At 42.2% G+C, this 19,117-nt stretch overlaps 1 protein-coding gene across 2 annotated transcripts in view; it reads left to right on the top strand.

The window, feature by feature from the left end:
* CCDC60 (coiled-coil domain containing 60) overlaps window positions 1-19,117 on the top strand; it is a 108,483-nt gene that overhangs the window by 31,072 nt on the left and 58,294 nt on the right. For both annotated transcript variants that reach the window (XM_030583250.1, XM_030583249.1), the window contains exons 2-3: window positions 15,376-15,468; window positions 16,752-16,843. In XM_030583250.1, the coding sequence (XP_030439110.1) occupies window positions 15,376-15,468; window positions 16,752-16,843 (185 nt within the window). The remainder of the gene's footprint in view (window positions 1-15,375; window positions 15,469-16,751; window positions 16,844-19,117) is intronic.

Below are 19,117 nucleotides of genomic sequence, written 5' to 3'. Positions count from 1 at the left end.
AGGTTGATTTTAAGTCATGGGTTACATACCACAGTTCTACAATTTAATATTTGAGTTCCTTTGGAACCCTTGGGTGAATACCATCTGGTCCTGGTGTCTTATTACTGTTTAATTTGTCAATTTGTTCCAAACCCTCCTCTACTGACATCTCAATCTGGGACAGTTCCTCAAATCAGTCACCTAAAAAGAATGGGTCAAGTATGGGAATCTCCCTCACATCCTCTGCAGTGAAAGTCCGATGCAAATAATTCATTTAGCTTCTCCGCAATGGCCTTATCTTCCTTGAGGTCTCCTTTAGCACCTTCATTGTCCAGTGGCCCCACTGATTTTTATGGCAGGGTCTCTGCTTCTGATGTACTTTTAAAAAAAAATTGCTTTTGGTTTTTGTGCCTTTTCCTAGTTGCTCTTCAAATTCTTTTGTGGCCTGCCTAATTATGCTTTTACATCTACTGCATTAAGCAATGAAATCACTTGTGATTAAGCAATTCAGCTTGCACCTCAGGCTCCTACTTTTAAAAAAAAAGGCCTAAAAGGGGGACCATAGTCAAGAAGATTGCTGACCCAATTCTGGTTCTAAAACCCATTTAGAGGCTGTTCCATAGGATCTTCAGAATCGGAGTCAGAGAGGTGTATTTGAGGTAGAGCCTAAGGGTCAGAGGGCAATGGCTTACATAAAATACACACACACACACACACACACACACACACACACACACACACACGTCCATACTCTTGACAGGATTAATCTGTGAAGAGTTTACTGTGTAAGGTAGGGGTATGCAACCTATGGCACAGGTGCCAAAGGCGGCACACGAGCTGATTTTCAGCGGCACTCATGCTGCCTGGGTCCTGGCCACCGATCCGGAGGGCTCTGCATTTTAATTTAATTTTAAATGAAGCTTCTTAAATATTTTAAAAACTTTGTTAACTAAACTATTGTTGTATATAAAGTAATATATTATAGACTTATAGAAAGAGACCATCTAAAAACATTAAAATGTATTACTGGCACACGAAACCTTAAATCAGAGTGAATAAATGAAGACTCGGCACACCACTTCTGAAAGGTTGCCGACCCCTGATGTAAGGGAAAGCTGTCAACCAGAATATGGGCACACCATGCTACTTTTGCAGTTCGGACCAAACTCATCTTTGGTTTGACTCCACTGAAGTCAGGACTTGTACTCCAAGGATGAATTTGGCCCTATGCCTGTTTGAGTGCAATTGAAAAGTGGTCCAGAATTTCATTTTTATATTTATTTTTGTTCATAAACCATTATATTTTCAATACCTGGGGCATCTCAGTTAGTTATTGTACATCTATTTATATAGCAGCCACTGAATACTATTGCCTAATACTCTTCCTTCATTTATGTAAAATATTTTTGCAAGACAATTAGAAAAAGCTTGACATATTTTTATTAATCTAGGTATGCCACTACATCCACAAGTGTATGTTCTTTTTGTGGAATAAACAGTGATAGTTGTCTGAAAAAAATAGAAATTGAAAGTTGGATCCAATTTTGTGAGGTACAGGTAGTGAAAAACTGATTATTTTTGGATTGCCAGATGTAAACTATTCATTTTACAGGTCATTTACTCTCTCTAGTTACATCAACTCAATCATGTGAATTTTGTTAAAATATGATTTGGAATATTCTAAAAGATTAGACTGCACAAAATATATTGAAGTTTTAATTTGGAAGAAAAAATTGTTTATATTAAGCATAAAGCAATTCCATATTGCAACTAATATTCTCACTGTATAGCTCAGGGGTAATTATTCTTTGTCAAGATCCAAATTTACAGAGATCTCTTATATTTTTTGCACCAAAGGGTGATGCCTTGAAAGAAACCCAGGGTAGTTTGCACTATAATGGTTCCCACAGCCTTTTCCACAGTAAGAGCAACAAGTATAGTGGAGCCATTGGTCATCCTGAAGAGACCTTCAACAAAGCAAGGTTGATGTGAATTCAGTGGGCCAGCGAAAGGAAAGAGCTACTTCTGCATTTTATTCTTTTGCTACTACTATTGTACAAATGTTCTGGGAGTACTTTCCCAGGAAGCATTCAGTCACGTGCATAGAGAAAAATAGAATTGTCCAGTTGTACTGGAAAAATGTATTTGGAGGATGGAAGGAGAATGAAATACAGCATTGCAGAGTTCAAGGCATTGAGGGAAAGTCGTCTTTTTCATTCATATATTTCCATTTGGAATAGGGGTTCTGCATTCTAATGCGTCATTGATATATTGACTTTATCTTCAGGAAAGCCAGCTCCTTCAGAGTAACAAATCACAGGGTTCAACACAGAAACCTGGTTCAAGGTTTAATAATAAACATATAGTCACTGTGCAAATCTGTAGGGGACCAAGTGTGATTAACTGGGAATGTTCTTGATGTTTCCTCTGAATACTGTGTTGGTGCCTCAGTGTCCCCTATGCAGTTCTTAAGTATCTAGGTGGTGGGATAAGGGCATGTGTTTGCTGAAGAGCAAAAGGACAGTGCACCTAAATGCCTGGCACTCTGTCTCCTAGCAACTGATGGCCTGGGCCCCTGCTCTGCAAAGGTGCCAGCTGAAAGTGTTGGAGACAAAGGGATCAGGTGACCTCGTGGCCCGGGAAAGGAGCTGGGAGGGGCTGTTAGTCCTGAGCTGGCTGTATCTACAAGCTCTGTTTTTAGACTCTGTTCCTGTCATCGAATAAACCTCTGTTTTACTGGCTGGCTGAGTCACATCTGACTGCAAAGTGGGGGTGCAGGACCCTGCGGCTTCCCCAGGACCCCGCTGGGGCAGGCTCACTGTATGAAGCGCACGGAGGGGCAGAGGATGCTGAATTCTCCAAGGAGAGACCCAGGAGGTGAAGCCATGTGAGCTTCTTGCCCTGAACAAGTCTGCTCCAAGGGAGAGGAGGCTCCCCAAAGTCCTGACTGGCTTGGTGGGGAGCAGTTCCAGAGCATCGCCCGGTGACTCCGTGACACCAAGTACTAATCATTTGTTTCTTGAAAGCCACTGATTTACATCAATTTGGTGATCCAGATCCTAAATCAGAGAGTAGGTGAGTGACAATCATTTTTTGAAACACCTAACAAATTGTTCACTGTGAGTTATGCTAAATTACAATTGATATAGGGAAAAATTATATCTAAATGAATGCTTTTGAATGTGAGCAAGCAGAGGACAGAGCAAGACTGCTTTATACATTGTCCAATGAGACCTTAAATTCCTTATTGCAGTTTGCAAGGACTGAGAATGTAATCACAATCAGATAAGTCGCTTGTGAATAGCTCATCATTGACAGTTCTAGTTTAGGACTGTATAAATCAAATATTCTGCAAATGAATGAATCCAGGATGGATCTATTTTGCATAATCCTAAATAGGAAGATTTCAGTTTTCTGCATAAGAAAAGGTGTCATTAGCAGTAGACCTTCCTTAGTTTTATTGCAGAAATTGTTCACTAATCTCCACACTATTAAAAATCTTGATGCACAGCCAAGCTCAGGATAAAGATTCTGATCAAATTACCCTATTAGTCTAAAGAAATTAGCAAGTCTTGCCCTGGTATTTCTGTTGCTCATAGCTTTCCTTTAGTGAGAAGGTTTTGATATTTTCAAAAAAATATGGTAAACTAACTTGTCGGTATACAGAGCATATGTTAGAAGGGCATATAGAGTTCATTGGCAAAAGATTATATTGATCTAAACTGCTGTGTCTATAAGCAATTTTAGCCTTTCATTTGCCCCACACAAGCTGCTTGATATTTTCTACAGTAATCTGAGGATGATCTGCTTTCTACAACATTAATAGCCAAATTTTGGACCATGATGTACATATGTGGTGTTCATTGAAGCTTTTTTACTTCAGTGGAAGCTACTCATAAACAGAGCAGAATTTAGCTTTTAGTAATTCAGATAACTCTAACCTAAAACCCAATATCCTTCAGAATACTCAGCTCTCCTCATGCACTGATTGGTCCCTGCCTCTCCCCCTTTCAGTATTGTTTGCAGAATCACTTTGTCCTTGTATGCAAGCTGTGAACCACTTCTGATTCTGCCTTCCCTGAGGTCAGAGTTCAGAGGCTCTGTGGTACCTAGTCAGTGATTGTTCCCACTAACAATCGCCAAGACCCCAGGCAAGCTGTCTTAGTATTATTATTGGCAAATTACAGAAAAATAGACAACAAAATAGAAATAATTAAAACTAAACTTGTTTCAGATATTACACCTGAGATGTCAGTAAATGCAAAATAGTCCAGACAAAACTAATGAAACCCCCTTGTGACTCATATGACTGTTTTGCACTTTCTTACATAAAAGGGCTCTTTAAAAAAAATTATGAAAGTAACTGTAATCTCGGAGCTTGTTACAAGTTCTAGTAACTGATCCATCCTATGCTAGGTTTATAAGGGAAAAAATATATATACTTGCTTCCACATCCACAATTTCTTCCAATGCTAGTGCCTGAGTTCCACCATAATTGGTTGTTCAGTCTACCAATATTTCCCTCTCCCAAACTTTCTTCTTTCTTAAGATCAAGGGACTTTTAGAATTTGGCTTATTTTATATAAAGTTCTTTAGAAAGAGCAGCCAAATTTTTTTCTTTTGAGACTGACTGACATATTGGACCAGCTGTTGTGAGGAGATCGTGCCAAGAAGTCTGTCGTTGCATTTTTCACTTTTTTGTTTTGTTTTGTTTGTGAGGCTTAAAATGAATTTTAGTTCTTAGAAGAGATGCCAGCTTGACAGCTTTACAGACCAAAATACTCAGTTTATCCACATAACAAGCAGCAGTAGTGCAAGCTTGCCCCTACTATCACCCTGAAAGCATATCTCAATTTGAATGACAGAAAGGGATGCCAATTATGATGATGGCTTTGATCACAAATACATTTATTCACTAGTATTGAGACCAAAACAACTTCCCAATGGGTGAAAAGTTCTATAGCCAATTTCTACCACCACAGCCATCTAGTCCTTGGCATTTTTCATTGCTAATGAACCTTCTGGGTAGATTGTTGTTTGAAACTCTTTTCCATTACCAGCATGACAGTGACAGACAACGTAGCCAGTCTTTCTGAGATTTTCTGGACCTGTTGTTGGTACTTTTGGTAAATGTCAATGCCATTCTGTCCAGACAATACATTATCTTTTTGGCATGACTGCACTTTAAATGGAGACGGTAAAAAATACAAATGTTCACTACAAAAATTGTTGAATTTTTGAAACATGTTGACCATTTGTGGAAATTCTAAAATTTGTGATCAGCTGAAATGTCAAGTGCTATTTACAAAAGGAGAGGGTCAGGTCTGTGTGTTTTATCTGCTACACTGTTCCTACACCATTGTTTTGTGTTCTATCCCCTTTGTGTAGAGCTTACGTGTAACGGGAAAATTCTTAGTTATGTGTGGGGTTGGACTTGCATGCTGATATTGAGTGAAGAGTTTAGCACACTATTTCACACGTTTTTTATTTTAGTTTGTTGTCTCTCCTTGGGAACATGTACTTTTTCTTAGCCGTAACTCATTCTCTCCTCCTTTCTCTGCCAAGAGACACCCTACATCAATCAGTACATAAGTGATATCTCCTCCCCTACCTGCCCAGAAATTGCCTAATGCCTGGGTCTTTAAAAAAAGCTCCCATTTGGAACTCTACTTTCCACCATTTTTGCCCCTTAAGACAGCACAAGACAGTGGCCAGATTGTTGAGCACACTTGCCAGACCATAGGCACTGGTGCATTCCTAGATGTAGCTCCCCTTATCTTAGAACTCAGGGGTTGAATAATCTTGCCACTCTGTAGACTACTGCTGCTGCCAGTTAAGGTGACCGGCATTCCTCTCCAAGACAAGTTGTAAAATCAAGAAGAAAAAAACGGAGGGAACACCAGCCAGTGCCTAGAAAGAAGACAGTTATACAACTGCATCCAATCTGGAGCAGCCCACACACAGCTACTTAACATAGCCCCAAATCAGACAAATACCAGAACTTATCTTCATGCTGGTCAGTGCAAGTTCTGTGGTGAATAAACCCTTCACTGTCCATGATCTCACTGCCGGTAATCATCCAGATCTGTTCTGCATCGCAGCAACCTGGCCAATTTGCACCACGTGATCAGTTTTGTTTGGTTCACTTGAGGACATTCACCACATATTCAGAAACACGGAGAACAAATCTGGAGGTGGACTATCCATTCTGTTCCCTTCCAGCCTCAAATGTAAGAAAAGGTCACTCAAGAATCAAATGCCTTTGGGTGCAGCCTCTTAACTGATGAGTCTGCGAACAAGACTCACCACAGGAGAAGAAAGATGTTCCAGTGGTTAGGTTGCTAGCCTGTGACTTGGGAGACTGGGGTTCAGTGCCCTGCTCTGACAGACTTTTTTGTGACCTTTAGTAAGTCACTTAGTCTCTCTGTGTCTCAGTTCTTTATCTGTAAAATGAGGATAATAGTCCGCTGCTTTGCAGGGGTGTTTTGAGGATAAATACATTAAAGATTGTGAGCTGCTAAACTACTGTGGTAATGGGGGCCATATAAGCACCTAAGCTAGATAGCCTTAGGTCCTAGTAGAAATCTTCATTGCTATCAGGTGCGCAAATAGCCAATGCATCAAACACATCCTTTTCCTTCTGTGACTAGCCAGAAGATTATTCCCCATCATATGCGCACAGCTGGCCACATCTGGGGATGAAGCCACGGGAGAGATGACATTTTGGCCTACCTTACTAAAATGTATTTACAGGAATAAGTGCCATAGCTTATTAAACTTACCCAGTCAGCAAATCATTTCCTCCTTAGCAAATCATTCCCCCACAGTACAGTTATGGAAGAAACATTAAAGCTTAGTAGGAAACAATAAATCAGATTTTTTTTTGCCCCCCCTTTCTCCCCCAGTGGTGAAATGGACAAACATGATTTCTCTAACATATTAAAACAATGTGTGCATTCAACAATCTTCAGTGCTGAGCAGTGGTCAGAAATAGCAATTCCCCTTTGCATGTATTTGTTTATTTTACTGGTATCTTTCCATTTTGTGAGAGAGGAGTGCTTTGAAGTTCCCAGCATGTCTGTCCTTTTCTTTAGTTTCATGGTCATCATCAACTTTGCTATTCTTCATCCTCTGCCATGAGGCAGTCATGCTTCTGTATTCTGCAATTTTTATTGATTTGGTCAGAAGTAATTAAAGAGAGAATTATTTCTCAATTACATTTCCTTGAATCTCCTGAGGCTGTCCAGCTGTGTCTTTCCCAACCCCTTCTCAAATTAACTTTGTTCTCACTGTGAAAGAAGACAAAGTAGCCTGTTCTTTTTCTCTTGAATGGAGATGGTGCTTTAGAAGATACTGACCTGATAATTTTATTAGCAACTCCTTTCTTGGTTTACAAATGCTCTTATTTTAATTTAGCATTTCAATAAGAGGAAGTCCTGCATCTGACTAAAAATTGTCAATTTTCAAAGCTGTTTGTATGTGTCTAGCCCCTTCATTTCTGACTGGAACTCTTCAACTTCTTTGCTAGTTCACTTGAAACTCTTGTTTAAAGTTTACTGAATACCAGAATGATAGTCTATACCGTTCTCACTCTGAAAGGCAGATTTTTTTTTTGTCAGTTCAGTACAGATTACATCCATTTCTAATGGGATGGATTAATGCATATCCAAAACATCTTATATTTAAAAATAAGATGGGGGGCGGGGGAAGCATTTATAATTTCGACATCAGCAATGAGTGATGTCTAGAAAACATTAATCAAGAGCGGAAATACTTTCATTGGTCAGACACTACAAAACACAGTGAATAGATGAGTTGGGAAGTGTTGCATAAAACTAAACCCTTTGGCATGTTGCCTAACAACCACATCAATGAAACAAACAAAACACAAGAGCAAACAGGAATCGGAGATGCAAAAATAGAGATGTCATGTACAAGTGTGAGAATTTTTCTAACAGCTTGTGATGACTCATTTGAAATACTAACCCTCTTAATCCTAACCCTAATAATACAGTCACTCAAGGAGCCAACATGAACTCCTAGCAGAGTCACACCAGGGATTAATTTGTCCCAAGGATTTTAATTATTAAAATTAGGTCTGTGTTCCTTGGAGACAAGGATCTCCGTGAAATATAATAATAAGCTGAGGGAAACAGACTGGATAAACAAAACAAGGCCATTTAAGCTTTTTTTCAAGTACAGAAACAGCAGGATTTTGGCTCCTTTCTACGTACCTTTATGATTCCTATCATCACAGTATCTGAATTCTTCATAAATGATAATTAAGTTGTTTTGCAAAATCCCTGTGCTGGTTAAGTATAACAGGAAGTGTGGTTTATTCCAGTTTTACAGATGGGGAGCAGAGGCACAGAGAGAGTCAATATTTGATCCAGAACCCCTGGAAAGACTCCCATTAACTTCAGTGGGCTTTGGATCAGGGATCTGTCTGGGGTCACACAGGAAGTCTGTGTCAGAGCTGGGAATTGATCCCATGTATCCTGAGTTTGTCTTGTGCCTTGGGCAAAAGATCTACCTTTCCTCTCCTTTTACATCCTACTACTTCCCTACTCCTCCTTCACTCACAACCCGAAGGTCATGGCATGGTAACTACTGCAACAGCTCTACACTCGCCAACTATTCCCCTCAGCAAAGAGATTTATCAAATGGCCATTTTAGGGTGCTTTGCATCATTGGACTGGTGTAGTATCCCGTAATGGATCAGAGGATCTGGCCCTGTATCTAAGAATTTCTGTTGTGTCTGTTTTGTTTCTGTGGGTTTTTTTGTTTTTTAAAAAAAAAGACTAAAGTACTTTTTAAATATTATTTTGAGCACAATCTTAATTCTACATTACTCATTCTTAATGAAGCTTTTTGCCTTGGAATCTGTGTTAAATTGTGAATTCTCCTTCAGTCCTTATTCCTCTGTTTCACATTTCCTTGCCCTAATGGAGGAGGGGGGGGAAGGGCCAGTACTAAGCAGTTGCTGTTAAAAAGTAAAATAAAATAAAAGCTCTGAGCACTGCACTGGAATTTAGCTTCACTACTGCCTATAAAAAACAACATTCAGAATTCAGTCCAGTAGGCAGCCAAAACATGAAGCTTTGGCACCTCCACATCAAAGGTTTCATGGGAGCTGATTAGATTTATGGCTATGATTAAGAGTTATCTTTACTAGGTTGATGGTAGGCCGGCAACAAATGCACTAAGTCAGTCATATGGCTAATGGGTGCTCTGTGATGGAGGAAGCTCAGATTCTTTTCAAACACATTAACATTTTGCAACTATAACTGTAAAGCAGTAATAAAACTCCCAACTCATGCATTACTTTAGAAGGCAAAGGAATACAAGCAGTGAGCCAATTCACCTACCTTGGCAGTAACATGCAAGCCAGTGGGGATAGCCAGAAGGCAATAATATCACAGATTGGCAAGGCAACAGCTGCATTCACCAGTTAAAACAAGATGATCATTGAAAATCTACCATTCAACGACCAAACTGTGAATCATCAACTCAAATATTGTTTCCACCTTAACATATAGATGTGAAAGCTGGAAATCCACCAAAGATATAGACAGGTGACTAAATGCCTTCAAAAGCAAATACCTCAGGAAAATACTAGGTGTTCAATGGAAAGAATTGATAACAAATGCTGAGATTTGTCAGTGTTCAACAACTCTTTATCTCCAGAGTTATCCAGAAAAGAAAATGAAAATAGTTGGGACATATTGTCTGTTATGGCAGGGATGCATGCACTGGATAGCTGCAGAAACACACACAAGGAGGCGACTGATAGAATCCCTCTGTCAAACAGTACTTAGAGATGGGAAACTTATGGGACGTAACAACATAGAGGATGGGTGAAGGATGGCCAAGGAGAGACAGGGAAGGTGGATCTTCATTTGCACCCTAAGCAACGTCTGATGGGAAGGATTCAGATTCAGTTCTGCAAGAACAGAGCTGGGTCCAATCAGATGGCATCTAGCTCCACCTGCTGTAGCTTCTCTGCAGTTCATTTATCTCCACAACTGCTAGGAACATACATCCTGATCTCAACAAAAACTACTGACATGAATCATCCTCATCAGAAATGTTTTTGGATGATTTCCCATGCGATCTTGCTTTGGGTCATGTTTCCATAGATAATTTATGGGTTTTGATATTTATAAAAATACTAGTGGTTCATACATATGGAATTATGTGATATTATGTTATGGCAATCCAGTAACATTGAAAATGGGAAATGATCACTAGAACTGTCTTTTAAATATTTAAAAAGGATATGGGATTTTTCCTCAGCCTATTTATTCAGAGAAACAAAATTGAAAAAAATAGTCCTTTCGTGAATCCTGCACATAACATGTCATATTTGTCTGTGGATCATTTCAATAATATTATGTTGGGAGTTGAACAGATGAGACATTTCCATATTGTTTTCTTCACTTTTTCCTATTTCAAATTAAAAAGACAGAACTGTGTTATTATATGATGGTGTTGTAACTACACATGTACTATTTCAAAGCTAGATTCTGCCCTGGGCTAACGTAGTCTTGCAGGGGAGTAGGGTGTAAGGACAACCCCCTCATGTATTCTGTTTTAGGGCTGCCTGAATCATATCTCCGGTCCTTAGGGGTGCGCAAGGGCTGTGTCCCAGCTACTCCCCACAAAGAGTGACTGGGCAGAGAGCAGGAGCAGATTTACCATGAAACAAACTGTGCAGTGGCACAGGGCCCCCAACAAAAAAATGTAGGACAAATATCTGAAAACCTGCCCCCTAAGTCCCAGCCAGCAGTGCAGCAAGGCTCAGATAGGCAGGCTGCTGGCATGTCTGTGTGTACCCCTGGCGGGGGAGGGGAGAGGTGCTCTGCGCACTGCTCACACCCCAGGCAACGCATGGAGACCCACTGCCCCCCATCCCCTAAGGGGCACGCAGAGACATGCCAGCAAGAGGGCTAAGGCAGCTCCCTGCTCTGCCTCCCTCCCTCCGCACTGCTTCGCTCTCAGAAGTGGCCGGCATGTCCCTGCAGACCCTGGAGGGGGGTGTGTGTGTCTCCGTGCACTGCCCCTGCCCTGAGCACCGACTCCACATCTCCCATTGGCTAGAAACTGTGGCCAATGGGAGCTGTGGGGGCGGTGCCTGTGGGCAGCAGTGCATGGAGACCCCCTGCCCCACCCCCACCTAGGAGCTGCTGCCAGATGGGGGTGTGTGCCAGTCTCTTTGGGAGCCGTGCTGCCCAAGGTAAGTGCCCCCTCCAGCACCCCAATCCCCTGCACCCAGCACCCAAACTTCCTCCCAGAACCTGCCCCCTCCTGAACCCCAACCCCCTACCCCAATCAAGGTACCTCACTTTATTTTAATTTACTTCCCATTACTTATAGGAGGAGGGTGAAGGAAAAAAGAATGAAAAACAGGAGGAAGATAAGGGAGAATGTTCTTTTTCTTGGCTGGGTTCCGAGGGTGAGGCCCCGAAAGTGAAGCTGCACACAGGGCCCCACTAACTCTAAGGGCTTGTCTACATCACAAAGTTGCAGCGCTGGTGAGGGGGTTACAGCGCTGCAACTTAGGAGGTGTACACATCTGCAGGGCATCACCAGCGCTGCAACTCCCTGTTTGCAGCGCTGGCCGTACTCCCGTTTTGTCTCGGGTGTAGAGGATCCAGCGCTGGATCACCAGCGCTGGTAATCAAGTGTAGACACTTACCAGCGCTTTTCTTGACCTCCGTGGAATAAGCAGGTATCGCAGCATACCTGAGGAAGCCTCTCTGGTAATCAAGCAGGTCTCCTTCCCCGGTTTGCTCTCGCGTTTCCGGAACCCCCGAGCAAGCAGGTCTCCTTCCCTGCGGTTTGCAGGGGGGTTCGGGGAACGCGAGAGCAAACCGCGGGGAAGCAGGTCTCCTTCCCCGGTTTGCTCTCGCGTTCCCCGAACCCCCGTACAAGCAGGTCTCCTTCCCTGCGGTTTGCAGGGGGGTTCGGGGAACGCGAGAGCAAACCGCGGGGAAGCAGGTCTCCTTCCCCGGTTTGCTCTCGCATTCCCCGAACCCCTGTGCAAGCAGGTCTCCTTCCCTGCGGTTTGCTCTCGCGTTCCCCGAACCCCCCTTGAAGCCGCCCAACAGCGCTGCAGTGTGGCCACATCTAACACCACTTGCAGCGCTAGTTGCTGTAAGTGTGGCCACTCTGCAGCGCTGGCCCTATACAGCTGTACTAATACAGCTGTAACAACCAGCGCTGCAAAATTGTAGATGTAGACATACCCTACATCTGCCACTGGCAGAGAGTAGCTGGAGGCATGTCTCTGCCCTTCCTTTGCCTCTCAGTAGGCAGTAGAGCTGCCATACGCAGGAGCAAAGGTATATTATACCCCAGAAGGGATGGTCACAAATTTCTTCTCAACTAATGCAATTGGGAATTCAAGGGAGGAGTTGAGCCTGTCTGAGGAACATTGCCTCCTGATGCACTTGCTGGGTTGGTGTAGCTTTGCAATTACCCTTACTATGTGGTCTAATGGAAAAAGTGTCCTGTGCTGCTGCTTATGGATATAAACAACTGATGCAATCTGAGGGCTAGATTCTGTCACCCTTACTCACATTTAGCTTTATCTTATTTCACAAGCTATCCCACTGATTTTAGTGATATTACTTACAAAGTAAGGATACTACTCAGCATAATAAAATGAGACAGAATCTGGCCCTTGGTGTCACTGGCTGGGAAAGACATACTGGCAGGAGCGGGACAGGCAAATAACTCCACTGATGCTGGGAAGAGAAGAGAACCTCAATGAAAGAGGAAGAGTGAAGAAAAACCAGAAAGAAAAATCAGGAGTGGAGGGAAAGAGGACTGAAGGAGGCGTTAAACTACTAGAAATTTCTTTGAATGGACAATTTTCAACCTACACTGAAAACAGCACCTGGATGCATGTACGCACATGCACAGGGTATTCACCAAAACATCCAAGTCCATTTCCTTCTGGAGTTTAATCTATATTCTATGAACAACAAACAAACTGAGATTCCATCTGAGCTGGCAGGTTCTTTGTTGTTTTTCTGTGCAGGCCGCCTTGTTTCATTATCCTCACCCCTCTCTTCACATAGAGAGACCATGGTGGTAGATCCTCACGCCTGGGTCCATACTCCAAGGCAGAAACTTCCCAAGTTCAAAGTTTTAAACTGGTGGTTCGAGTAGCAGACATCTCCTGCCAACCCCAGCAGTGAAAGTTGGTGCCTACTAGTGCTCCTTTCTGACAGTAGTACAGCTTGTGCAGTAAAGGGGCTTTCCGGGACCACTGAGTCCAGCTTCTGTGTATATAGCTACCTTTCATTACCTCAGCCGTTCATCTGCTATCTTGTATCTTTTCCTCAGAATATCCTATCTAAACTGCTGGTGCTTTGACCCTAGTGCCTTCCTTTCATTTGTTGCCCATTCACAAAACTAAGTGATTGGGCAACAAAATGGCAAATGAAATTTAATGTGGATAAATGTAAAGTGATGCACATTGGAAAAAATAACCCCAACTATACATACAATATGACGGGGGCTAATTTAGCTACAACGAGTCAGGAAAAAGATCTTGGCATCATCGTGGATAGTTCTCTGAAGATGTCCACACCGTGTGCAGAGGCAGTCAAAAAAGCAAACAAGATGTTAGGAATCATTTAAAAAGGGGATAGAGACTAAGACTGAGAATATATTATTGCCCTTATATAAATCCATGGTACACCCACATCTCGAATACTGTGTACAGATGTGGTCTCCTCACCTCAAAAAAGATATTCTAGCACTAGAAAAGGGCAACTAAAATGATTAGGGGGTTGGAGAGGGTCCCATATGAGGAAAGATTAAAGAGGCTAGGCCTCTTCAGCTTGGAAAAGAGGAGACTAAGGGGGGATATGATAGAGGTATATAAAATCATGAGTGATGTGGAGAAAGTGGATAAGGAAAAGTTATTTACTTATTCCCATAATACAAGAATTAGGGGGTTACCAAATGAAATTAATAGGTAGAAGGTTTAAAACAAATCAAAGGAAGTTCTTCTTCACACAGCGCACAGTCAACTTGTAGAACTCCTTACCTGAGGAGGTTGTGAAGGCTGGGACTATAACAATGCTTAAAAGGGAACTGGATAAATTCATGGAGGTTAAGTCCATAAATGGCTATTAGCCAGGAAGGGTAAAGAATGGTGTCCCTAGCCTCTGTTCATCAGAGGATGGAGTTGGATGGCAGGAGAGAGATCACTTGATCATTGCCTGTTAGCTTCACTCCCTCTGGGGCACCTGGCATTGGCCACTGTCGGTAGACAGATGCTGGGCTGGATGGACCTTTGGTCTGACCCGGTACGACCGTTCTTATGTTCTTATAAAATTGTTTTCATTTGGCCCCACTGGCAGTCAATCTTCAGTCAGTTGACTGCATCAGTCAACACACTGGAACATCTATCTTGACAACTTTCCAGTGTCTGAGGACTTTATTCCTCCTCACTTGGCCTTTGTTCTAAGTAAAGTTGTGTGTTGGTTGGGGTTTTTTTACACCCTCTATTCCTTAAGACACTATTCTGGCAGTGCTCATTGAGCACTTCACCAAAAGCACTGAGTCTGGTATGCATCGAGCAGACCTCTTCACCTTCAGTATACAGTCAGTTGTGCTCTAACCTTCTGGATGCAGCTAACCAAAGCCTCTGGCTAGTCCTGCTTTGATTACATTAGTCAATAAACCAGCTCCTTAGTCCAAGAATACTGCAGGAAAAATTAATCAATTTGCTGTCCTCTCAGCATGATCACCATGCATAGTTCAGAGTTCTGTAATCGTTTGTCTTTTATTAAAACATTTAAAATAGTTTTGTTTTTTATACCTGTGGGAATATTTTCCTCCTACTTGGGAAAAAAAAAACTGGTGCTTGGAGGGCTGAGGAAGTGCCTGTGTTCCACTTAAGGGGATTGCTTGTGTGTATTGAAGCACAGACCCAAGAATGGTGATCTATGACAATGTATAACTTCAGAGAACAGCAATTACAGGTAATTAATTTCCTATTTATTCCAAGTTTTGGGAATTGGATTTTCCTTTTAGGTTTGATGCAGTAACCCATCTAAACAATTTTCCAAGAGAAATGTTATTTAAAGCACTTCAAGCACTCAAGCAACTTAATTTAAAATCTATGCATGCATTTTGCACAGTGGTATGTTTGAATATGCCTCAAATGTGAATACATTTTTGTGTGCCAAAATTACACAGGTTTGTATGCCTTTTTTGGTATGAAAATTAGCTGTCATTTATGACTAAATATTCACAGATGGATTAGCACAAAAAAATTGATTTTGTGCAACTAATTTTGAAGATCTTGTTCTTATATTACACAGATACTTAGCAGTAGCAGTGCAAAATAATTACGTGTTGTCTTATTTTTTTTAGGAACCAATAAAAGAGGAGACATCCACTGCTCAGGAAGAAGTACTAAAGAAAGTGGATGCAGTGACTATTGCAAAGATTTCCCCAAGACCAAAGGTGAGTTTAAATTGCTCATTAAGGTCCTCATTCAGCAGAGTACTTAAGCACATGCATAATTTTAGACAATAAGACTTATCCACATGCTGAAAGTTACCTACATAAGTACCTTGCTGAATGAAGGCCTAAATCCTTACTGCACATCATGATATTACATAATTACTTTTAACCCAGTTGAACCCTTTTCTCAAAAAGTGGTAAGAAATCCTGCTTTTTCTCTAGCTAATAAACATTCTAAACTTTATGGGCCAATTCTCCTTACCCAGGTAAATCTATCACTGAAGTCAGCAGAAAGTTTGCCTATGGGGAAGGACTGCAGGTTCAGGTCCTAATTTGATAACACTGTTGCTGTTAATGTCCGTGCTTAGTAATGATAATCTCTTCCACTCTGTTCATTTGAATTTACATGTTTTAAAAGGCTTGGATCTTAACCTATATTAATGCTCAATGCAGAAATGGTTAGCAAATTATTATAGTTTTCATTTCAAACAGTTATTTATATTTGATTGATTTTTAGAGCATCTGCCACCATAGCGCATATTTAGATCTATGGGACCATCTGGTATATATTGGTGTTTTTCCACTGCTGTCAATAGAGCCGTCCCAGCTTTCACGTGGAGTGACCAAACAGCATCATTTTTAAATATTGAATGGCTCGGAGATATTTTACTCAAATGCCTCTTTCTGCTAAGCACAGAACAATTACTGTGACAAGTCTGCTGCTGTAATTCATCCAAGATCACCCAAGCATATGTTCTAGTTGATGTGTAATATAACAGTGCAGAACTACATTATAGTCCATGGCTATCTACGCTGAAGCAAATCCTACAGCATAAATTTAAAGAAAAAACTAGCAAGCTGGTTACCACATTGGCTATCCTAAAGTACATTTCCCTCTCACATTTGTATTTAACAGTTTGCCTGGGTTGGCTTTGATGGTCTAGCAACAAGATTTTGATTGATTTATTTATTGCAGTGTGCTCTCACCTTTTGTTTATTTTAAATCTGCTAGATCTCCCTTCTGTTGAGCACAAAACTGAATGTTGGAAGGTTGGTTGATCCTGATTTTTTTTATATATAAATGTGTAAGCACATTGGAGAGTAAACGAAAGGTAGAGTTCTGCATGTGAAAGTATATGAAAGCTGTGACTACTGATGCTAATAACATTTTAAAAGAACCTAGGAACTATTGTGCAACCATAAGTTTAGCTGCATCCACTGTCTCCACTTTAATGAACTATTTTCATTAACATCCAGTTTCTTTTCCTTACAATTATTTTCAGTCTACTTTACAAGAACCTTTGAAGACGCCCCCACCATTTAAACAAATAGAAAAGGATCTGAAGACTCTTAGTAAAGATCTTACTCACATGAGGTAAAAATCTAGAGTGCACAGAAATGGAATTTTTAAGGCCATGGGTAGAAAAGAGAGATTCCTTGGGCTGCAATAGCCGCACTCTAGGGCAAACTAGGCAACGATACCTACCAACAGTTCAGAAATGGAGGTTTACTCTATCTCTATCATTTATGCTTATTCAAAATGTCATCTCTGCATGAAGAAATGGTGATAATTTGGGTAGGTCTATGTTACAGAGCTCACACAAAGCACCATTACAGCATCATTGTAATATCGTTTATTAAGATGCTTGGCACTCTCTCTTCCATCTTTGCACAAATCAATATTGTAGTGAGATCAGTAATCAAGCAGTCAAAAATGCGAACAAAATGTTAGAGTGTATAAAGAGTGGGACAGAAAATAGTGTAAATATTGTAATGCTACTATAGAAAGGGATGTGTGCACCAACTTGGAATACTGTGTTTAGTTCTGATCCCCAAAACAGACATGGAAGACAGAGAAGTGTGTTTACAGCCCTGACCGAGTCCTCCCAAGGGACAGTCACCATGTACTTCTGGATCCCATGTACTTTCAAGCCAGCTGGGTCTGGGCAGCAACGGGTTCTACCTCTGGGCATTCAGGGTGCGAACTCCTTCTCTGGCCCTTTCCGTGAGATGTGAGACACTACAATCAGAATCAGGGCTGAAGCTTGAATCCTTTAATGTTTTGTAATGAGCACATCCAGACATTAAATAGGAGTGGGACTTTGAATTAGCTTTATGCTCTGAAATCCTTTAGGTGCTTTTGAAAATCTCCCCCCACTTAGTATTAACATGCAATATAAGAGATTTAAAACTTGCTGTAAGTATAAAACTCAACATAACCTTAACTATTGAGCAGTAAAGGTTCTGAGTTAGGGTTGCTAGGTGTCCAGTTTTCAACCAGAATGTCTAGTCAAAAAGGAACCCTGGCAGCTCCGGTCAGCACTATTGACCAGACCATTAAAAGTCCAGTTAGCAGCGCAGCAGGGCTAAGGCAGGTTACCTACCTGCCATGGCTATGCATGGTTCCCAGAAGAAGTGGCATGTTTCCCCTCTGGTTCCTAGGCATAGAGGCAGCAATGGGGCTCCATGCACTGCCCCTGCCCCAAGCGCCAGCTCCACTGCTCCCGTTGTCTGGGAACCGTGGCCAATAGGAGCTGCGGGGGCAGTGCCTGCAGACAGGGCAGCGTGCAGAGCTGCCTGGCAGTGCCTCCATGTAGGAGCTGGAGGGAGGACATGCTGCTGCTTCCAGGAGCTGCCTGAGGTAAGCGCCACCCAGAGTCTGCACCCCATCCCACACTGCAACCCTCTGTCCCAGCCCTTATCTCCCTCCCACTCACCGAACCTCTCCATCCCAGCCTGGAGCACCCTCCTGCACCCCAAATCCCTCATCCCCAGCTCCACTCCAGATTCTGCACCCATAGCTGGAGCCCTCACCCCCTCCCACTTCCCAACCAACTGCCTCAGTCCAAAGCCCCCTCCCACACTCTGAACTCCTCATTTCTGGCCTCACCCCAGAGGGGTCAGGGCAAAGGTGCTCAATTTTGTGCAAGTGGAAAGTTGGCAACCCTACTATGGGTCAGTGTGACGGGCAACACTCACCTCTCATGAGCACCTCCTTTGGTTGGGTGCGAACCTGCACACACTTTCACCACCCTTGGTAGCTGTTAATGTTGTCAGATGGGTCTTCAGTGTCTCAGCCCTCTAGCCAAGTCACACGCAGTCAATGTGTGAATGAACAAACCCCTTGCAGGCTAAAAATTCAACAGCGCCTGTCCCTCTGCCCTTGTTAAAATCTTTAGCTCTGTGTCTGGGCTCAGTCCTCAGCATCTTCTGGGCTTGCTTTAAGTCTGCCCCTGCCGTATTATAGAGTAGCACCGCAGGTCTTTCTCCATGGAGACTCTTCACCTTTAGCTGTTCTGTGGTGTTCCAGCTCTCCAGCTATGTCACTTCTTAACTTCAGTCCCCTTCCAGGGGCATAGGGGGGAGAGTAACAAAGTTCAACAAATGGTTGACGCTCTTCAGGGTCTTCAGCCCCATCCCTGGGCCCGTTTAATAGCCCAGCCCATTTCTTGGGCTTCTAAAAAAACTTGTCCCTTCTTGGGGCTTTGGCCACTTCCCCAGCAGCCGGTGGACCCAGGGACCCTACAAATAGCACATGATTCCTATTTGAATAACCCATCTTCTGCCTCTTCCTTGAGCTGCAGAAGGAGCACCCTTCCCTGCTGACTGGCTCATCCCATGCAGCTGCTTTTATCTGAGCCTGCTATGT

This window comes from Gopherus evgoodei, chromosome 13 (genome assembly GCF_007399415.2).
Source record: "Gopherus evgoodei ecotype Sinaloan lineage chromosome 13, rGopEvg1_v1.p, whole genome shotgun sequence".
NCBI lineage: Eukaryota > Metazoa > Chordata > Testudines > Testudinidae > Gopherus > Gopherus evgoodei.
The sequence above is the reverse complement of the archived record's forward strand: the minus strand, read 5'-3'. Positions and strand labels throughout refer to the sequence as shown.